Source organism: Gossypium hirsutum, chromosome A07 (assembly GCF_007990345.1).
Source record: "Gossypium hirsutum isolate 1008001.06 chromosome A07, Gossypium_hirsutum_v2.1, whole genome shotgun sequence".
Classification (NCBI taxonomy): domain Eukaryota; kingdom Viridiplantae; phylum Streptophyta; class Magnoliopsida; order Malvales; family Malvaceae; genus Gossypium; species Gossypium hirsutum.
The window spans coordinates 64,072,521-64,090,863 of NC_053430.1; the positions used below are offsets into that span (position 1 = coordinate 64,072,521).

The window sequence follows — 18,343 nt, forward strand, 5'->3', positions numbered from 1 at the left end:
GAAGACATATTTAAACTTAGTATATTTTCACTCAAGTGCATAAACTCATGTATCGAAATAATATTTCATGTACATATACTAATCATATAAACAAATATATCTCATTGTATATACACATATATAAGGACTATTCATAACGTACTTAATACTCATTCACAAATCCAAATACTCATATTACATACACATATTTTCTTTATTTGCATTTTACAAGATTTGTATCAAATAGCTAAGGTGTTTACTTACCTTACCTCAAGTAGGTAACAAGTTAATTCGCACCTGGCATATAGCTCATTTCACATATTCGAACTTAATTTCCTTTTACCCGATGAACCATTTGGAATTGGATAGGACACTTTGATAATCACACAAGTCGTACAATGCCAACGTCCCAGACGTGGTCTTACATGTTGTCACATATCGATGCCACTGTCCCAAATAGGGTCTTACTCGTAAACACATATCGAAATCACATATTGATGCCATGGTCTTACTCGCACACATATATCAGAATCCTATGTCATGACATATGTATCCTAACTATTCCTAAGGTTCGTACGTGGCTTTCGGACCTTGAAACTCGGTTGAAGCGAATTTGGAAATGTAGTTACCAACCCTTTTCACATTCGGCCATAACCAATATAAATTCATACATTTTACAACAGCATGTATCTCTAGCATTTAACTATAATTAAATATGTCTATTTTCTTATAAACTTACCTTGGACTTTATAAAACGAGACAGGGCTGCTAGTCGACAACTTTCATTTTTCCCTGATCCAAATCTGACTTCTTTGGTTCTTGATCTAAACATATTCAAATTAAGTTCATTCAAACATATTTTCATTCAACTTAGTCTAAAAACACATAAATGGGCAAATTACCATTTTACCCATGACATTTATGATTTTTACAATTTAGTCCCTATTACACAAAACCCAAAATATACAAACTTTCAAAATACTCATGTTGGGCCGAATTTTACCCATGTCTATAAAAACCCATATAATTCATTTATTTCACATTTTAGTCCCTCAAATTATTATTTTTGCAATTTAGTCCTAACTACTCAAAATCGTCAAAAACTCCAATACAAAACATGTTTATCTAAAACATATCTTTCATATTTCATCATCAAACAACAAAAATCACAAGCTCTCAACAATGACATAACTCAAAATATTCACCAAAATTAAAAATTGAAGCATGGGTTTTGTAGTACTTGAAGTAACGATCTCAAAAACGTAGAAATTATCAAAAATTGAACTGAACTCTTACCTTGATTGAGCTTGAATGAAGCCGAACCCTAGTTATTTTTTCTTTTTCTTTCTTATTTTGGTTTCGGTCAAAAGAACATAATATGAACTTGGCTTATTATTTTATTTTTATGATATATTTTATATTATAATAGTTTTTAATATTAATTTACTAAAGTAACCTTAATTAATTTATATCGAAACCTTATAATATAAACCTATTGTCATCCACTTAATAATTTATGGGCTAATTTCAATATAAAGGCTTCCATTTTAAAAGGCAATAGCATTTTGGCCCTTATACATTAAACTACCCAATTTTTAATTTACGGGATTAAGTCCTTTTATTAAATCAGACACTCAAATCACAAAATTAAATCATGAAAATTTCATAGATATAAATTCACACATAATAAACACATAAAATAATTTTAAAATATTTTTCTAACTCGAATTCATGGTCCCAAAGCCACCGTTCTGATTGGGGTTTAAATTGGGCTTTTACATTATAATTGATTACCATCCGAGAAAGGCGAACGTGGTCGCTGACTCTTTGAGCAGGAAGTCTCTATTCACTTTGAGGGCAATGAATACAGAGATGAACTTATATGACGATGGTACCGTTTTAGCTGAATTGAGAACTAGGCCGACTCTTCTCTGTCAGATTTGTGAAGCTCAAAAATTCGATGAGGAATTACAAGCTAAGAAAGTTTAGTGTGAAGCAGCTAGTGAACCTGACTTTCAGACTAACTCCGATGGATGCTTGAGATTTCGGGGAAGAATCTGTGTTCTGAAGAATGACGAGTTGATCCAGACTATTTTACACGAGGCGCATAACAGTCGTATGTCAGTTCATCCGGGAAGTACGAAGATGTACAATGACTTGAAGAAAGTTTATTGGTGGAATGGCATGAAAAGAGATATCTTAGAATTTGTAACAAGATGTTTGATTTGTCAACAGGTTAAAGTTGAACATCAAGTACACTCCGGTTTACTCCAGCCTGTTGTGGTCCCTGAGTGGAAATGGGATCAGATCACTATGGATTTCGTAACCAGGTTGCCAGTGACTCCAAGAAAGAGAGATGTTATTTGGGTGATAGTGGATAGATTGACTAAATCGGCCCATTTTATACTGGTACGCACAGATTATTCTCTAGATAAGTTAGTCGATTTTTACATTTCAGAGTTTGTTAGACTTCATGGTTTGCCATTGTTGATTATTTTGGATATAGATACGAGATTTACATCGCGATTTTGGAAAAAGTTGCAAGCCGCTTTGGGAACGAAACTAAATTTTAGTACTGTTTTTCACCCACAACCTGAGAGAATACTTCAAACACTTGAAGATATGCTTAGATGTTGTGTTCTTGAGTTTCAAGGTAGTTGGGAAAATTATCTACCTTTGGTTGAATTTGCTTACAACAACAGTTATCAGTCTAGTTTAAGGATGGCACCTTATGAAGCATTATATGGCCAAAAGTGTCGAACTCCTTTGTATTAGACAAAGCTTAAGGAAAGTAAAATTTTCAGAGTTGATTTGATCAAAGAAACCGAGGATAAAGTTAAAGTGATTCAAGATTGTTTGAAAGTAGCATCGAATAGACAGAAATCTATGCGGATTTAAAAAGAAAAGAAATTGAGTATCAAGTGGGTGACAAAGCATTCTTGAAGGTATCATCCTGGAAAAAGGTTTTAAGATTCGGTAGAAAAGGAAAATTAAGTGCTCGTTTTATTGGGCCTTATGAAATTACTGACAGAATAGGACCGGTTGCCTATCGCTTAGCTCTGCCATCAGAGTTGGAAAGGATCCATGATGTGCTCCATGTATCCATGTTATGTCAATATAGATCGGACCCCTCGCATATGATTACCCCAACAGAGGTTGAAATTCAACCGGACATGACTTACGGTGAGGAACCGATAAGGTTTTGGCTAGGGAAGTTAAGCAACTGAAGAACAAAAGTATTTCCCTTGTGATGGTATTATGGCATAGACATGGGGTTAAAGAAGCCACTTGGGAACCAGAGGAGACTATGAGAAGTCAATGTCCGAACCTGTTTACTGGTAAGACGTTTGAGGACGAAAGTCCTTACGGGAGAGAAATGTAATATCCCAAAATAGGGCTAGTCGGAATAGTGATTTCGGGACCACAAATCTGATGTTAAAATATTGTTTTTATGATTTTTATAAGGTTTAGAATATGAATATATACATGTGTAAAAGTTTCAAATTCTAAGTATATGGTGTCCAATTGGAAATTAGGGACCAAATTGAATAAGTTGTAAAATTTGTGTTTTAGAAGCAATTTGTATGAAATTGTTTTAGATTATTATTTAGAAGGTCTTAAAGAGGAATTTTCCCAATTTCTAAGTTTTTGGACAAAAATGGGTTTGTATGGAAAATTTTGAAGGAAAGACATTAGGGGCATTTTGGTCATTTGGTATATTAATGAAATAAAAAGGGAAAATAAGTCAAAAATCAGCTCATTCTCTCCATGTTCCTGCTGAAATTTTAGGGTTTTCCATAGCTAGGGTTTTCAAGCTTTTCTCTATAGTAAGTGCTCCCAAGCCCTCTTTTTAATGTTCTTCGTATTTTAGAAATCTTGGTAACTTGCTCTCTCTATTTCTACCAATATTTCATGCTAGGGGTCATGTTTAGAAATTTACCCATGCATGAAAAGCTTCTCTTTTGATGATTTATGGGGGGATATGAGAGTTTAAAGTATGGTAAAGAACTTTTACTAAGTAGATTTTCATGAAAAGTGCTTTAAGGACTATTTTGTAAAAGTTGTAGAAAAGGGTAGAAAATGTGGAAGGAAGGAAAATACGGGCTGTTATGAACATGAAAAATGTTTGGATAGGCTTGGGTTACTAAGAAATCTCATACATTGTATTATCCGAGCCTCGAGACTAAATTATAAATATATGAAACCAAGTATGAATTTTGGGTCGTTTTGAGTAATGTATGCATTAAACGAGCAAAATTTGGTATTATAGATCAAGAGAATTGAGATGCAGGCCTTGATCGGGGAAATAAGAAGGTTTACGAGGTTTAGGCTTGATTTCTAATATTTTGTGCCGAGGTAAGTACATATGCAAATAAATACATTAATTATTGTTATTAAATGATTTATTGATATATGTATGCTTAATATGCTTATTTGGCTATGTTGATAATATAACATGCTCTGATGCTTTGCTATATGACTATGAGATGTTGGCCATGTGAAAGAAACCATTATACGAGTACGTCCGGTAAAGGTCTGGCAGTGTAAAATTCCATTTGAACCTTAGGAATAGTTAAGGATACAAATGACATGTCACTAGGATAGTCATGTGTGCAGGGGCGAAGCCAGGAAAAAATTTTAAGGGGACCGGATGAAATTTTAATTTTTTATAGTTTATATTTTTATAATTTGTAAAAGATTAAATTGAATTTTTTATAATTTTAGAGGGGCCAAAGTGTAATTTTACCTTTACTAATTTAATTTTTTATAAAAATTTCAAGGGCTTAAAATGCAATTTTACGTTTTAGGGGGGTCGGGGCCCATGCCAGCCCTCCTGGCTTCGCCCCTACATATGTGTTATGAGCTCATTTAATATATGATACATGCTAGGGTCCGGGTGCTAGGTATTCTGAGTTGTGTTCGAATACTCTCTTAGCTCTTTGAGTAGCCCTATTGAGAGCGACATGTGATTCTATTATATGAGGCATTTCGGTGCACATTCTGTCAGGTAGCCAAGGCTACGTTTAGGCACTTCGGTGCATTTCTTCCGTGTGTTCGAATCATATTCCAAGTGTTCAACGGGCAACATAATATGAATTCTAAAAGTAAAATTTAAGTAAGCCATATGTATGTAAGATGGCATAGGTATGTACTAAAACCCTATGAGGACTTAGTATTTGATGATATTATGAAAGATATGTATTTGGATAAGCATGTGCATATGAATGTGGAAGGTAAGTATACATATGACCTGAGGAAAAGTATCATAATGGATAAGTAATTATGCTTGGATTATCAATAGTTGCAAAATGTAGATTTTTTTTATGTGTACTTACTAAGCTTTATAACTTACCCTCCTCTCTTTTCCCTTCTCTTTAGATACGTCAAGCTAGCTCAAAGGATCAGGAGACGTCGGAGCTCAAATCACACTATCTTTAAGGATTTTAGGTATAAAGGGTTTAATTAGTTTGGTCATGACATGTATAGGAAACTTGTCTATTTTGTGTATATGTGTCATGTTGAAGTAGCCAAGTGTTATGGCTCATTTGGGTATTGATTATTTTGCATGTGGCCATGTGGTTTAGTCTATATTAATGATTGGGATGTACCCTTAAGTTTACCTTTACATGCATACTAAGATGTGTATGTGTTGGTTTGATGGATGAAAATTTATTTGCTAGTATGTGGTTGCATGATTTAGCACTCATAATGGATTGATAAGAAGAAATATGGTAAACCATGAGATTAGTGTGGAATGACTAAAAGATAAGGTTGTGTGAACACTAATGCACTAGTATGAAAAGGAGTCATAGTGATGTTAGAATGTTGCATGTTTAAGTGTTCAAATATATCATGGGATGCCATTGAACATATGAAAGTGTATCACTGTTTAAGGGTGACCAATGGCTTGGAGAGTAGCCTCCAAATGGTCCACACGGGTAGACACACAAGCATGTGTCTAGGCCGTGTGTGACACACGGTCCGCCCCATGGGCGTGTCGTTTGGCCGTGTGTCCTCTGCACCTTGAATTCTAAGTTAACATGTGTAACACCCTAATACCCATGTCCAATATTAATTTAAGTAATTACAACAATAATAGCACGTTTCCATGAATAACTTCTATAGTAAGCACATACTAAAACAAGGGTAAAAATGTAAGGTGATTTTTCTTCTCTTGACTGAATATACATACATAATGTATCTCGAATGCTTAACATGTTAGTTCAAGCATAACATAATCACACTCATATCACAATATGGATTCATATGTCAAGTTGATTTCACTTCAAGATTTATAATTAAACCATTATCACATCCATACATATAACTTTAGCCATATTCACATGGCCTTATAAATATACAATACTATCAAAATAGCAACCTCCCAAAATATTATTCTATACATGCCATAATGTCTATTTGAGTTTTAAGCAAAGATACCAAAAAGGGGTTGTCAAAAGATGTGATGACTTCGTAACGAATCCAAGCTTTCCTCGACAAGATGATCTATACAAAACCAATAAACACACCAAGTGAGTTATTAACTCAATAAGTCCTAAGAAATTTTAAAAAAAAAAGATGTAATGATCCAATTATCTTAACAAAGATTTAAAATTTCAATCCAATATTAGCCAAATTTAAACAGTATATCACAAGGAAATCTTATGTCACATGTGTACATTATGAATTTGGTACATACTTACCTAAATTCACTATGTACTCCTACACCATTTAATCGCAAATTGAAAAGAACATGGTAAATATCATATGCATATCATTGGCATATTTATATATAAATGACAAACAATGTCCAATTAATCAAATAAAGCACAAACCAAGCTGCTCCATCTATAAATCAATCTCCAATCCATTTAGATTCATTTATCATTAATTTATATCTTTGTTCAATTATATACTAATTGAGCCAATTACCTTTCTCTTCTTTCTCTCTTCCTGAGCATTATCTATTAATATACAGATATAGATCAAGTCCCATGTCTAATATCCATGCACATTTCATTACTCCCAGTTTAAAGTTTTAAACTTTTTCATTTGCACAAGCAATTCTCTACGATCGATATCGCACACTTAGTGCTTGATTTGAAGGTCCGCACACATAGTGCTCTTACTAATTTGCACACATAGTGCCGCGTTTCCTCGCACACATAATGCTATATAATCTCGTACACATAGTGCCATGTAGTTTTTGCACACATAGTGCCGCATAACCTCGTACACATAGTGTTGAAATTTCTTATCTATAGCTACCACTATGTCATAGATAGGTTGATAAATCTCACATTCGATTTTCACAAATTCATGCCTACCATGATTTCTTATCCAACCTATTTTATGTGCAATATTAACCATAACATAAATTACTTAGGAACTTACCTTTTTAGTCGGATGAATAACTCCGTTCAGCTACTCAACCGCTTTCGCTTTTCCTTTGGCCGAACTTGGCTCCCTTTGATTTTAAGCTCCAACTAAGCAAATAAAATAATCCAATCATCGTAGCCCCAATTTATATTCATTCCTCATAGACACACACACATATTCGGTATTCCATCTAATATTAACCATAGCCGAAAACCTATCATACAATTAAAACCCTTGTTCAAATTATTATTCACTAAAATACTATGGCCGAATCCCTCAATTAGCTAACATAGCCTCTTGTATTCAATCTAATCACACATATACAACCTAAATCCCTCTTTTAACACATAATTCACTATCTTGGAACTCATTTTCTAACTAATTTAACTTACTCCAAAGCCGAATGCTATTTGAGCATTAAGCTCATGTTCTTTTCATTATTAAGCAAGTATTACAACTCAACTAACATCCATTTTCAATTTGAAACATCAACATTCAAAAGTAAACACGAAAGTTCATAGCCGAATATATATATACTTTGTCCCAAACTCATAAATTCATCCATTCTAAGCTCAATTTCCTAATTAAACAAGAACTACTAATATTAAGCATTATTTCACAATTTATCTTAAATTGCCGAATGGACTCATGCTCCTAATTCATATACTTAACTTCATTAGCCGACTACTCAAGCTCATTTGAGCCACATATAGTAATTTAGTTTGTTCATACTCAATTAGAAACATTTCTCCTTGCAAATTATCAAAACATACACAATGTAACCCATTAAGCTCATGACCGAATGCTTCATGCATCACAAACACAAAATCATACACATGGGTCATGTTAGGAGCTTCAAAACCAATTTAAATTTCTCAAAATCCAAAGAAAAACATATGAAATCATACCTTAATTCCTAACACAAGATGGCCGAATGCCTTAGGTGTTCTTTTTTCAATTTCTTGTTTAGTTTTGGCAAAAGGGGAGACAAAAATGAGAAACTTTGTTTTTATCACCCTTTTTCTATTACTAATTCATGGTTTTCTAATATAAAACTATTTAATATTATTTCACTAATATAAAATACACAAAATGCCAAATTTTTCATCATCATTACCGTCCACTACAATCATAGTGGTCCATTTGACATGCAAGTCCTCTATGATGCTATCCATATACAATTTCACCACTTCAACTTTTACCTATCACATTTTTATGGTTTCTCAACTAAGTCCTTTCAAGTAAAATTCCCATTCATAAGACTAAATTAAAACATCAAATTTTCACACATGCACTATCACACATAGAAGTTATGCAAATAAATTTTAAATAAATTTTATGACTCGATTTTGTGGTCCGAAACCACATTCCGACTAGGGTCAAATTAGGGCTGTCACAACTCTCCCCCACTTAAAAATTTTCGTCCTCGAAAATCTTACCAGCGAATAAATTCGGATAACGTTCTTTCATAGAGTCTTCGAGCTCCCAAGTAGCCTCTTCTACTCTATGTTTGACCCATAATACTTTTACTAAAGAAATCTTCTTATTCTGCAAGTCTTTCACTTCTTGAGCTAAGATACATATCGGTTTTTCTTCATAACTCAAATCCGATTAAATCTCAACTTCAGATAAACCAACCACATGTGAAGGATCCGATCTATACCGTCTAAGCATCGATACATGGAACACATTATGAATCTTTGCGAGTTCAGGTGGCAGAACCAATCTATAAGCAACCGGCCCTATCCATTCTGCTATCTCGTACGGTCCAATAAATCTTGGGTTCAATTTGCCCTTACGGCCAAATCGGAGTAACTTTTTCCAGGGTGAGACTTTCAAAAATACTTTATCACCAATTTGATACTCAATATCTTTGCATTTCAAATCTACATATGATTTCTGACGATCCGATGCTACCTTCAAACTATCACTAATCACTTTCGCTTTTTCTTCAACTTCTTTGATCAAATCAACCCCGTATATCTTATTTTCACTGAGTTCGGTCCAATACAATGGTGTGTGGTATTTGCGACTGTATAAAGCCTCGTATGGTGCCATCTTGATACTTGATTGGAAGCTATTGTTGTATGCGAATTCAATCAAAGGTAAATATCGTTCCCACGAACCACTGAACTCAAGAATGCAACATCTCAACATATCTTCGAGTATCTGAATAACTCGCTCAGATTGACCATCTGTCTGGGGATGAAAAGCAGTGCTAAAATGTAGCTTAGTACCCAACGCTTCATGCAATTTTCTCCAGAATCGGGATGTAAATCTGGGGTCTCTATCAGAAACAATAGAAGTAGATACTCCATGTAGTCGAACAATTTGAGAAACATATAATTCTGCCAATCTATCGAGTGAAAAATCTGTACGAACAAGGATAAAATGAGCGGACTTCGTCAATCTATCAACAATAACCCAGATTGAGTCTTTCTTGCTCTGTGTCAATGGTAAACCAGATACAAAGTCCATCGTTACTATTTCCCATTTCCAGTCAGGTATCATGATCGGCTGTAATAATCCCGAAGGCACCTGATGTTCCGCTTTCACTGTTGACATATCAAACATTTAGAAACAAAGTCGGAAATGTCTCTTTTCATACCATGCCACCAATATTGTCTTTTTAGATCGTTGTACATTTTCGTGCTACCAGGATGGACCGACATTCGGCTACAATGGGCCTCACTCAAAATCATCGAAGTAAGTTCTGAATTTCTCGGAACACAAAATTGACCTCTGAATCTTAAACAATCATTATCGTCAATTTGAAACTCTGAACCCATATTAGAATCACACTGAGCTCGTTTAGTAACCAATTCTTCGTCGATTTTATGTGCTTCACAAACTTTCCGTATTAACACTGGTTCTACTTTTAATTCCGCTACCAGCACATCATCAGCGGAAATTGTAACACCCTAAACCCGGCCTGAAAGTTTGGCTCAAACTTGGCGTGTCACATTGAAGTGTTTTTCGAAAACCATGTTTCCATTAAAAACCCTTCTTAATAATTAAAAACTTATACCCTTTTTAAACCTTGTTAGAAAACCTCAGCTGAATAACATTCTTAACAACTTTGTAAAAATCTTGGTAGTTGCGGAAACTTACTTTAAAAATTACGTGATGTTTTGAATAACAGTAGTTGCTTTGGAAAATCGTGTTCTAATACTAGCAATTATAAGAACAATAAATAAAATTCCAAATTTGAAATCCAGAAAATTACAACGGCTTTACTACAACCCACATAAAATAATTTAAAGGTAATAATCAAAACTGTAACATAAACAGTGTGTGTGGCTTCCTCCGAGCCCCTAGCAACCCCGATCCATCTAAGGCTAGAAATTACCTGAAAGGTTAATAAACGGGGTGAGTTTACGAAAACTCAGTGTGAAATCCCCTACTATAAAAAGGAACAATCAGTCATCTAAAAGAATTAAAAGTCTGGCCCTAGCCTTACTTACATTTTCAGTACCAATCGGGTCTTAGCCCATTACAACAGACAGTACCAGATAGACCTTAGCCCATTACAGAATAAGAAACATTATCAGAATTGGAACCAAAATGAGAATCAGAATCAGAATTAGTAACAGAATCAGAATCCGAATCAATATTAGTAACAGAATCAGAATCAGAATCAATATTAGTAACAGAATCAGAATTACGTGACAGAATCAGAATCAGAATGTGAATGCAATCCCAACCCAATCCAGCCGTATACAACCCTGTACCAACCTTACACCATGTGGGGAGACAACTCGACCCACCCATTCGCTACACACCATAGAATTTGTAGCATGGCTGCCAGAACAGATATCATGACAGAGTCACCAGATACAGATATTGTGGCAGAGCCACCAGAATCAGATAATGTGGCAAACCCACCTAATAGAATATGTGACACAAAGCCATAGATAACTGTAATAACTTCGGCACATAGCCATCAGTGACGGTAATATAACTGGCGCACAGCCTTCGGTAAATATGATCGACACAGAGTCGTCAACAAATATGTTAGGCACATAGCTACAGGTAAATACGTTTGGCACGAAGCCATAGTCAAGATGGCACAAAGCCATATTTAGGTTGGCACAAAGCTATTAATAACGGGTCTATAATCGGTACAAAGCCCACAACAACGGCACACAGCCTTTGGTAGCGTGATCGGCACTTAGCCATCGATCAGTCAACAGATATTGTGACAGAGTCATCAAATACAGATATTGTGGCAGAGCCACCAGAACAGATATTTGTGGCATAGCCACCAGAACACTTCCTTCGTACAAAATCCCAACCCATGCAACATGTCATGTATGCAGAATGTCATGCCCATATTTGAATCAAACAATCACAGTCAAGTCATTCATATCACCAACATATATTCACAATCAAATCCGTCAAACACACAGTCCAAGTTAGTCACTTGCCCACAAGGGCAAAACAGTCATTCAACACCCTAGGGGCAAAATGGTAATTTTACCCCACAAGGGTATCTCGGTAATTCTACCCTACAGGGGTATTTCGGTATTTCTACCCTACAAGGGTATTTCGATAATTCTACCCTACAGGGGTATTTTGGTAATTCTATCCTATAAGGGTATTTCAGTAATTCTACCCTATAGGGGTATTTCGGAAATTCTACCCTACAGGGGTGTTTCAATAATTTCACAATCAAGGGTAAAATAGTAATTCTGTAAATCGAGGGTAAAACGATAATTTTGTAAACTGAGGGTAAACCAGTAATTCTGTAAATCAAGGGTAAAACGGTAATTTTACAAATCGAGGGTAAAACGGTAATTCTGTAAATCAAGGGTAAAATAGTAATTCTGTAAACTGAGGGTAAAACGGTAATTCTGTAAATCGAGGGTAAAATAGTAATTCTGTAAATTGAGGGTAAAACGGTAATTCTGTAAATTGAGGGTAAAACGATAATTTTAAAAATCGAAGGTAAAACAGTAATTCTGTAAATCGAGGGTAAAACGGTAATTCTGTAAATCGAGAGTACTTTGGTAATTTTACAAGTCGAGGGCATTTCAGTAATTGGTAAACTAAAGTATTCTAAACATGGATAACAGTACGAATGGGCCTAAAGCCTATTCTCGGCCCAAATGGGCCCACATGCTCGTGTGGCCCTTTTAGCCCAAATCTAGCCACAGATATGAGATTCACCTAGCCTAGTCCAATATTTACTACACAATCAAACAACTTATCCAATTGGGCCCGTAGGCCCATTGGGCCCACATGGCCCCTTTCGGCCCAACGCGGCCCGAAATAGCCATCCTACAGTTAGAGTAGTGAGAAATACACACCTGATTGGAGACTGGAGTTAATCCACGCTCCGAGCACTCTTAGCCGACGCCCAACCCAAACGAGCACGCCATAAAGCGAAAGGGATCAGCCAAGAATGGTACCTTTACTCTCCTCATGGTTCTCTCTATTTAAAGCAAGCTTCCCATCCACTCTTATGTTAGCTTCCCGGTGTGGGATCCCTTCAACATCAGAGTTTAAATTCAACACCAACTCTTGCCGCCCCCTGTTAGCAAAATAAATGCTCTTTGCTTGCTATGGGATTCGAACCCATGCCTCCCCTCAAATGCTCCACACGCCACTTGCCACTAAGCCATAAGGTTTTTTGTGTCACAATTTCTCCAACAATATTCTTAAGGCCTACCTACTATACCCAGGGTTTGATTTACCTTAAACCAAATTTTTTTGCTAGAGTCCAGGTTTAAACCCAGGACTTCTCCAACACTTCTCAACACACTTAACCACTAAAACAAGCCTTCATTAACGAAATTTGCATGCACAACAGAATATTATAAGCTGCCTTCAACCGCTCCCATGCTCAAGACCCAAAACTTCTAGGCCCAAATTCAGGGTGTTACAGAAATAGACAGATGTACATTCATTGCTCGAAGAGTAAACAGAGATTTTTGACTTAGGGCATCAGCCACCACATTTGCTTTACCAGGATGATAATCAATGACAATTTTGTAATCCTTTAATAATTCAAGCCACCGTCGTTGTCTCAGATTCAAGTCTCTCCGAGTCATTAAATATTTTAGGCTTTTGTGATCAGTATAAACATGACATTTCTCTCCAAACAGGTAATGACGCCAAATTTTAAGAGCAAACACAATCGCAGCTAGCTCAATATCATGAGTTGGATAATTTTTCTCGTAAGGCTTTAGTTGTCTCGAAGCATATGCAACAACTCTACCTTCCTGCATTAGCACACAACCCAAACCGTTCAAAGAAGCATCACTGTAGACTACGAACTCTTTACCAGACTCTAGCTGAACTATATCATCTATGAACACCACTACAAATCGATCTAAACACTGTCTGAATACCCGATTCATCAAATCCATAAAAACTGCAGGGGCATTAGTGAGCCCAAACGGCATCACTAAAAACTCAGTGTCCATATCTCGTTCTGAAAGTGGTCTTAGGAACGTCAGAATCTCTAACTCGCAACTGATAATAGCCAGATCACCAATCAATCTTCGAAAACATGGAAGCTCCTTTCAACTGGTCAAATAAGTCATCTATCCGCGACAACGGATATTTATTCTTTATCGTCACTTTATTGAGCTGACGATAATCAATACACATTCGCATAGTTCCGTCTTTCTTTTTCACGAACAGAACTGGAGCACCCCAGGGTGAGAAGCTGGGTCGCGCAAAACCTCTGTCAGTCAACTCTTGCAATTGAGCTTTCAATTCTTTTAACTTGGTTGGTGCTATATGATACGGAGCGATTGAAATCGGTGTCATACCCGAAACCAATTCTATGCCGAACTCTACTTCTCTAATAGGTGGCAATCCCAGTAATTCCTTAGGAAACACTTCTGGATACTCACAAACTACAGGCACAGTCTCGAGCTTTCGTTCCGATACCTTACTATCCAGCACATATGAAAGATAAGCTTCATAACCCTTTCTCACATATTTCTGAGCTAAAACAGAAGATATCACTGCTGGTAACCCACTCAGATCACTAGACTCAATTCGAATCATTTCACCACTCGAACATCGCAAGTCTATAGTCTTTCGCTTGCAATTTACCACAGCATCATGTTCAGTTAACCAGTCCATTCCGAGAATAATATCGAATTTGTCAAGGGTAATAGCATCAAATCCACCGGAAAACAGAAATCTTTAATTATCAATGAACATCTCTTGCATGCTTTATCAACTAACACATACCGACCCAAAGGGTTTGACACTCGTATCACAAATTCAATAGACTCAACAGGCAGAGTCTTACTGGACGCTAATGTTTCACATAAGTAAGAATGAGTCGAACTAGGATCAATTAAAGCAAGTACACTAGTACTATAGAGAGTGAATGTTCTAGTGATAACATTAGAGGAGGATGCCTCCTCTCGTGCACGGATAGCATAAGCTCTGACGGGGGCACGAGTCTCAGATCGACCCACCATATTAGAAGTCCATCTCTGATTACCACGCCTGCCTCCAGTATTTCTCGGTGGTCTACCTCTAGTTGTTGCACTATTCGATCTCGTACCTTGCATCTTATTTTTCTCATCAGGTTCCATGCAATCTCGAATGAAATGATCCCGCGAACCGCATCTATAACAGGCTCTGTTAATAGACTTACCCCAACATTCACCTACATGTTTTCTTCCACACTGTGGACATTTGGGTTTTTCTTGCCGATTGTTGCCAACACTAGCAACCGAAGTAGCTCGAGAGTCCGTTGATGGTTGCTCCTTAATAGAAATTCCTGCAGTTGTGTTTGATCTGTTAGTATCATCTCTGAACTTCTTTGCAGCCGAAAAAGAATTTTTACCCTCCGATCTTTTACAAAAGTCCCTAGCTTCATATTCAGCTTTCTTTTTCTCCTTTCCAAGCTCTTCAGCCTTGCAAGCTCATTCAACCAGTGTTACGAATTCCTTTATTTCTAGAATACCCACCAGCAGCTTTAAATCTTCGTTTAATCCCTCTTCAAATCTTTTACACATGGAAATTTCATCAGCTACACACTCCCGAGCATAACAACTGAGTCTTACAAACTCACGTTCATATTCGGATACCGTCAAACTGCCTTGTTTAAGCTCCAAAAATTCTTTGCATTTTTGATGGATGAATCGTTGACTAATATACTTCTTACGAAACTCCGTCTGAAAGAAGTCCCAAGTAACTCATTCCTTTGGAACAATCGAAATCAGGGTTCTCCACCAATAGTAGGCTGAATCTCGTAATAAAGATATTGCACACTTTAGACACTCATCGGGTGTGCAAGACAGCTCATCGAAAACGTTGATGGTATTATCAAGCCAAAACTCAGCCCTTTCAGCGTCATCAGTAGCTGTGACTCAAAATTCCTCGGCCCCGCTCTTCGTAATCAAATCAACAGGAGGTTTACTCAGCCTCAAGGGATCAGTAGTTGTTGGTATTATAGGTACCGGAGGAGGATTATTTAACTTCGAAAATGGTTGAGCAGCCGGGTTTGTTCGGGCATATTGTGCAACCCACTCATTCATCATGGTAAAGAAGGCTTGCTTAGCCCCATCATCTTGATTACTCGCAGATAGTTGAGGTTCAACAGATGCTGTCCCTTGCGCGGGAGCAAGCGCTACACTCTCAACGTCATCCGCTAAGGCTCTCTCTGGAGTGGATTCCATTTACTAATCAAAACAACAATTTCAACCGTCAGAAGTCATCACACTATCATATACTAGCACTATGGCATGTATAGCTAGACTCTCACGCTCTACGGTAGTCTTAGAATCGACTAAACCGTAGCTTTGATACCAAAAAAAATGTAACACCCTAATACCCGTGTCCAATATTAATTTAAGTAATTACAACAATAATAGCACGTTTCCATGAATAACTTCTATAGTAAGCACATACTAAAACAAGGGTAAAAATGTAAGGTGATTTTTCTTCTCTTGACCGAATATACATACATAATGTATCTCGAATGCTTAACATGTTAGTTCAAGCATAACATAATCACACTCATATCACAATATGGATTCATATGTCAAGTTGATTTCACTTCAAGATTTATAATTAAACCATTATCACATCCATACATAGAACTTTAGCCATATTCACATGGCCTTATATATATACAATACTATCAAAATAGCAACCTCCCACAATATTATTCTATACATGCCATAATGTCTATTTGAGTTTTAAACAAAGATACCAAAAAGGGGTTGTCAAAAGATGTGATGACTTCGTAACGAATCCAAGCTTTCCTCGACAAGATGATCTATACAAAACCAATAAACACCAGGTGAGTTATTAACTCAATAAGTCCTAAGAAATTTAAAAAAAAAGATGTAATGATCCAATTATCTTACCAAAAATTTAAAATTACAATCCAATATTAGCCAAATTCAAATAGGATATCACAAGGAAATCTTATATCACATGTGTACATTATGAATTTGGTACATACTTACCTGAATTCACTATGTACTCCTACACCATTTAATCGCAAATTGAAAGGACCATGGTAAATATCATATGCATATCGTTGGCATATATAGATAAATGACAAACAATGTCCAATTAATCAAATAAAGCACAAACCAAGCCGCTCCATCTATAAATCAATCTCCAATCCATTTAGATTCATTTAACATTAATTTATATCTTTGTTCAATTATATACTAATTGAGCCAATTACCTTTCTCTTCTTTCTCTCTTCCTGAGCATTATCTATTAATATACAGATATAGATCAAGTCCCATGTCTAATATCCATGTACATTTCATTACTCCCAGTTTAAAGTTTTAAACCTTTTCATTTGCACAAGCAATTCTCTACGATCGATATCGCACACTTAGTGCTCGATTTAAAGGTCCGCACACATAGTGCCGCATTTCCTCGCACACATACTGCCATATAGTTTTTGCACACATAGTGCCGCATAACCTCGCACACATAGTGCTGAAATTTCTTATCTATAGCTACCACTATGTCATAGATATGTTGATAAATCTCACATTTGATTTTCACAAATTCATACATACCATGATTTCTTATCCAACCGTAACTTAAATTACTTAGGAACTTACCTTTTTAGTCGGATGAACAACTCCGATCAGCTACTCAACCGCTTTCGCTTTTCCTTTGGCCGAACTTGGCTCCCTTTGATTTTGAGCTCCAACTAAGCAAATAAAATAATCCAGTCATCGTAGCCCCAATTTATATTCATTCCTCATAGACACACACACATATACGGTATTCCATCTAATATTAACCATAGCCGAAAACCTATCATACAATTAACACCCTTGTTCAAATTATTATTCACTAAAATACTATGGTCGAATCCCTCAATTAGCTAAAATAGCCTCTTGTATTCAATCTAACCACGTATATACAACCTAAATCCCTCTTTTAACACATAATTCACTATCTTGGAACTTATTTTCTAACTAATTTAACTTACTCCAAAGCCGAATGCTATTTGAGCATTAAGCTCATGTTCTTTTCATTATTAAGCAAGTATTACAACTCAACTAACATCCATTTTCAATTTGAAACATCAACATTCAAAAGTAAACACGAAAGTTCATAGCCGAATATATATATACTTTGTCCCAAACTCATAAATTCATCTATTCTAAGCTCAATTTCCTAATTAAACAAGTACTACTAATATTAAGCATTATTTCACAATTTATCTTAAATTACCGAATGGACTCATGCTCCTAATTCATATACTTAACTTCATTAGCCGACTACTCAAGCTCATTTGAGCCACATATAGTAATTTAGTTTGTTCATACTCAATTAGAAACATTTCTCCTTGCAAATTATCAAAACATACACAATGTAACCCATTAAGCTCATGACTGAATGCTTCATGCATCACAAACACAAAATCATACACATGGGTCGTGTTAGGAGCTTCAAAACCAATTTAAATTTCTCAAAATCCAAAGAAAAACATATGAAATCATACCTTAATTCCTAACACAAGATGGCCGAA

At 36.0% G+C, this 18,343-nt stretch overlaps 1 protein-coding gene across 1 annotated transcript; it reads right to left on the bottom strand.

The window, feature by feature from the left end:
* Positions 1 to 13,546: 13,546 nt before the first annotated feature.
* On the bottom strand, positions 13,547 to 14,921 carry LOC121203727 (uncharacterized). The gene is made up of 4 exons (XM_041074175.1): positions 14,611 to 14,921; positions 14,428 to 14,518; positions 14,006 to 14,298; positions 13,547 to 13,583 (listed from the first exon to the last, which is right to left on the bottom strand). The coding sequence occupies exons 1-4, from the start codon at positions 14,919 to 14,921 to the stop codon at positions 13,547 to 13,549; spliced, it is 732 nt and encodes a 243-aa protein (XP_040930109.1).
* Between the last annotated feature and the right edge of the window lie 3,422 nt (positions 14,922 to 18,343).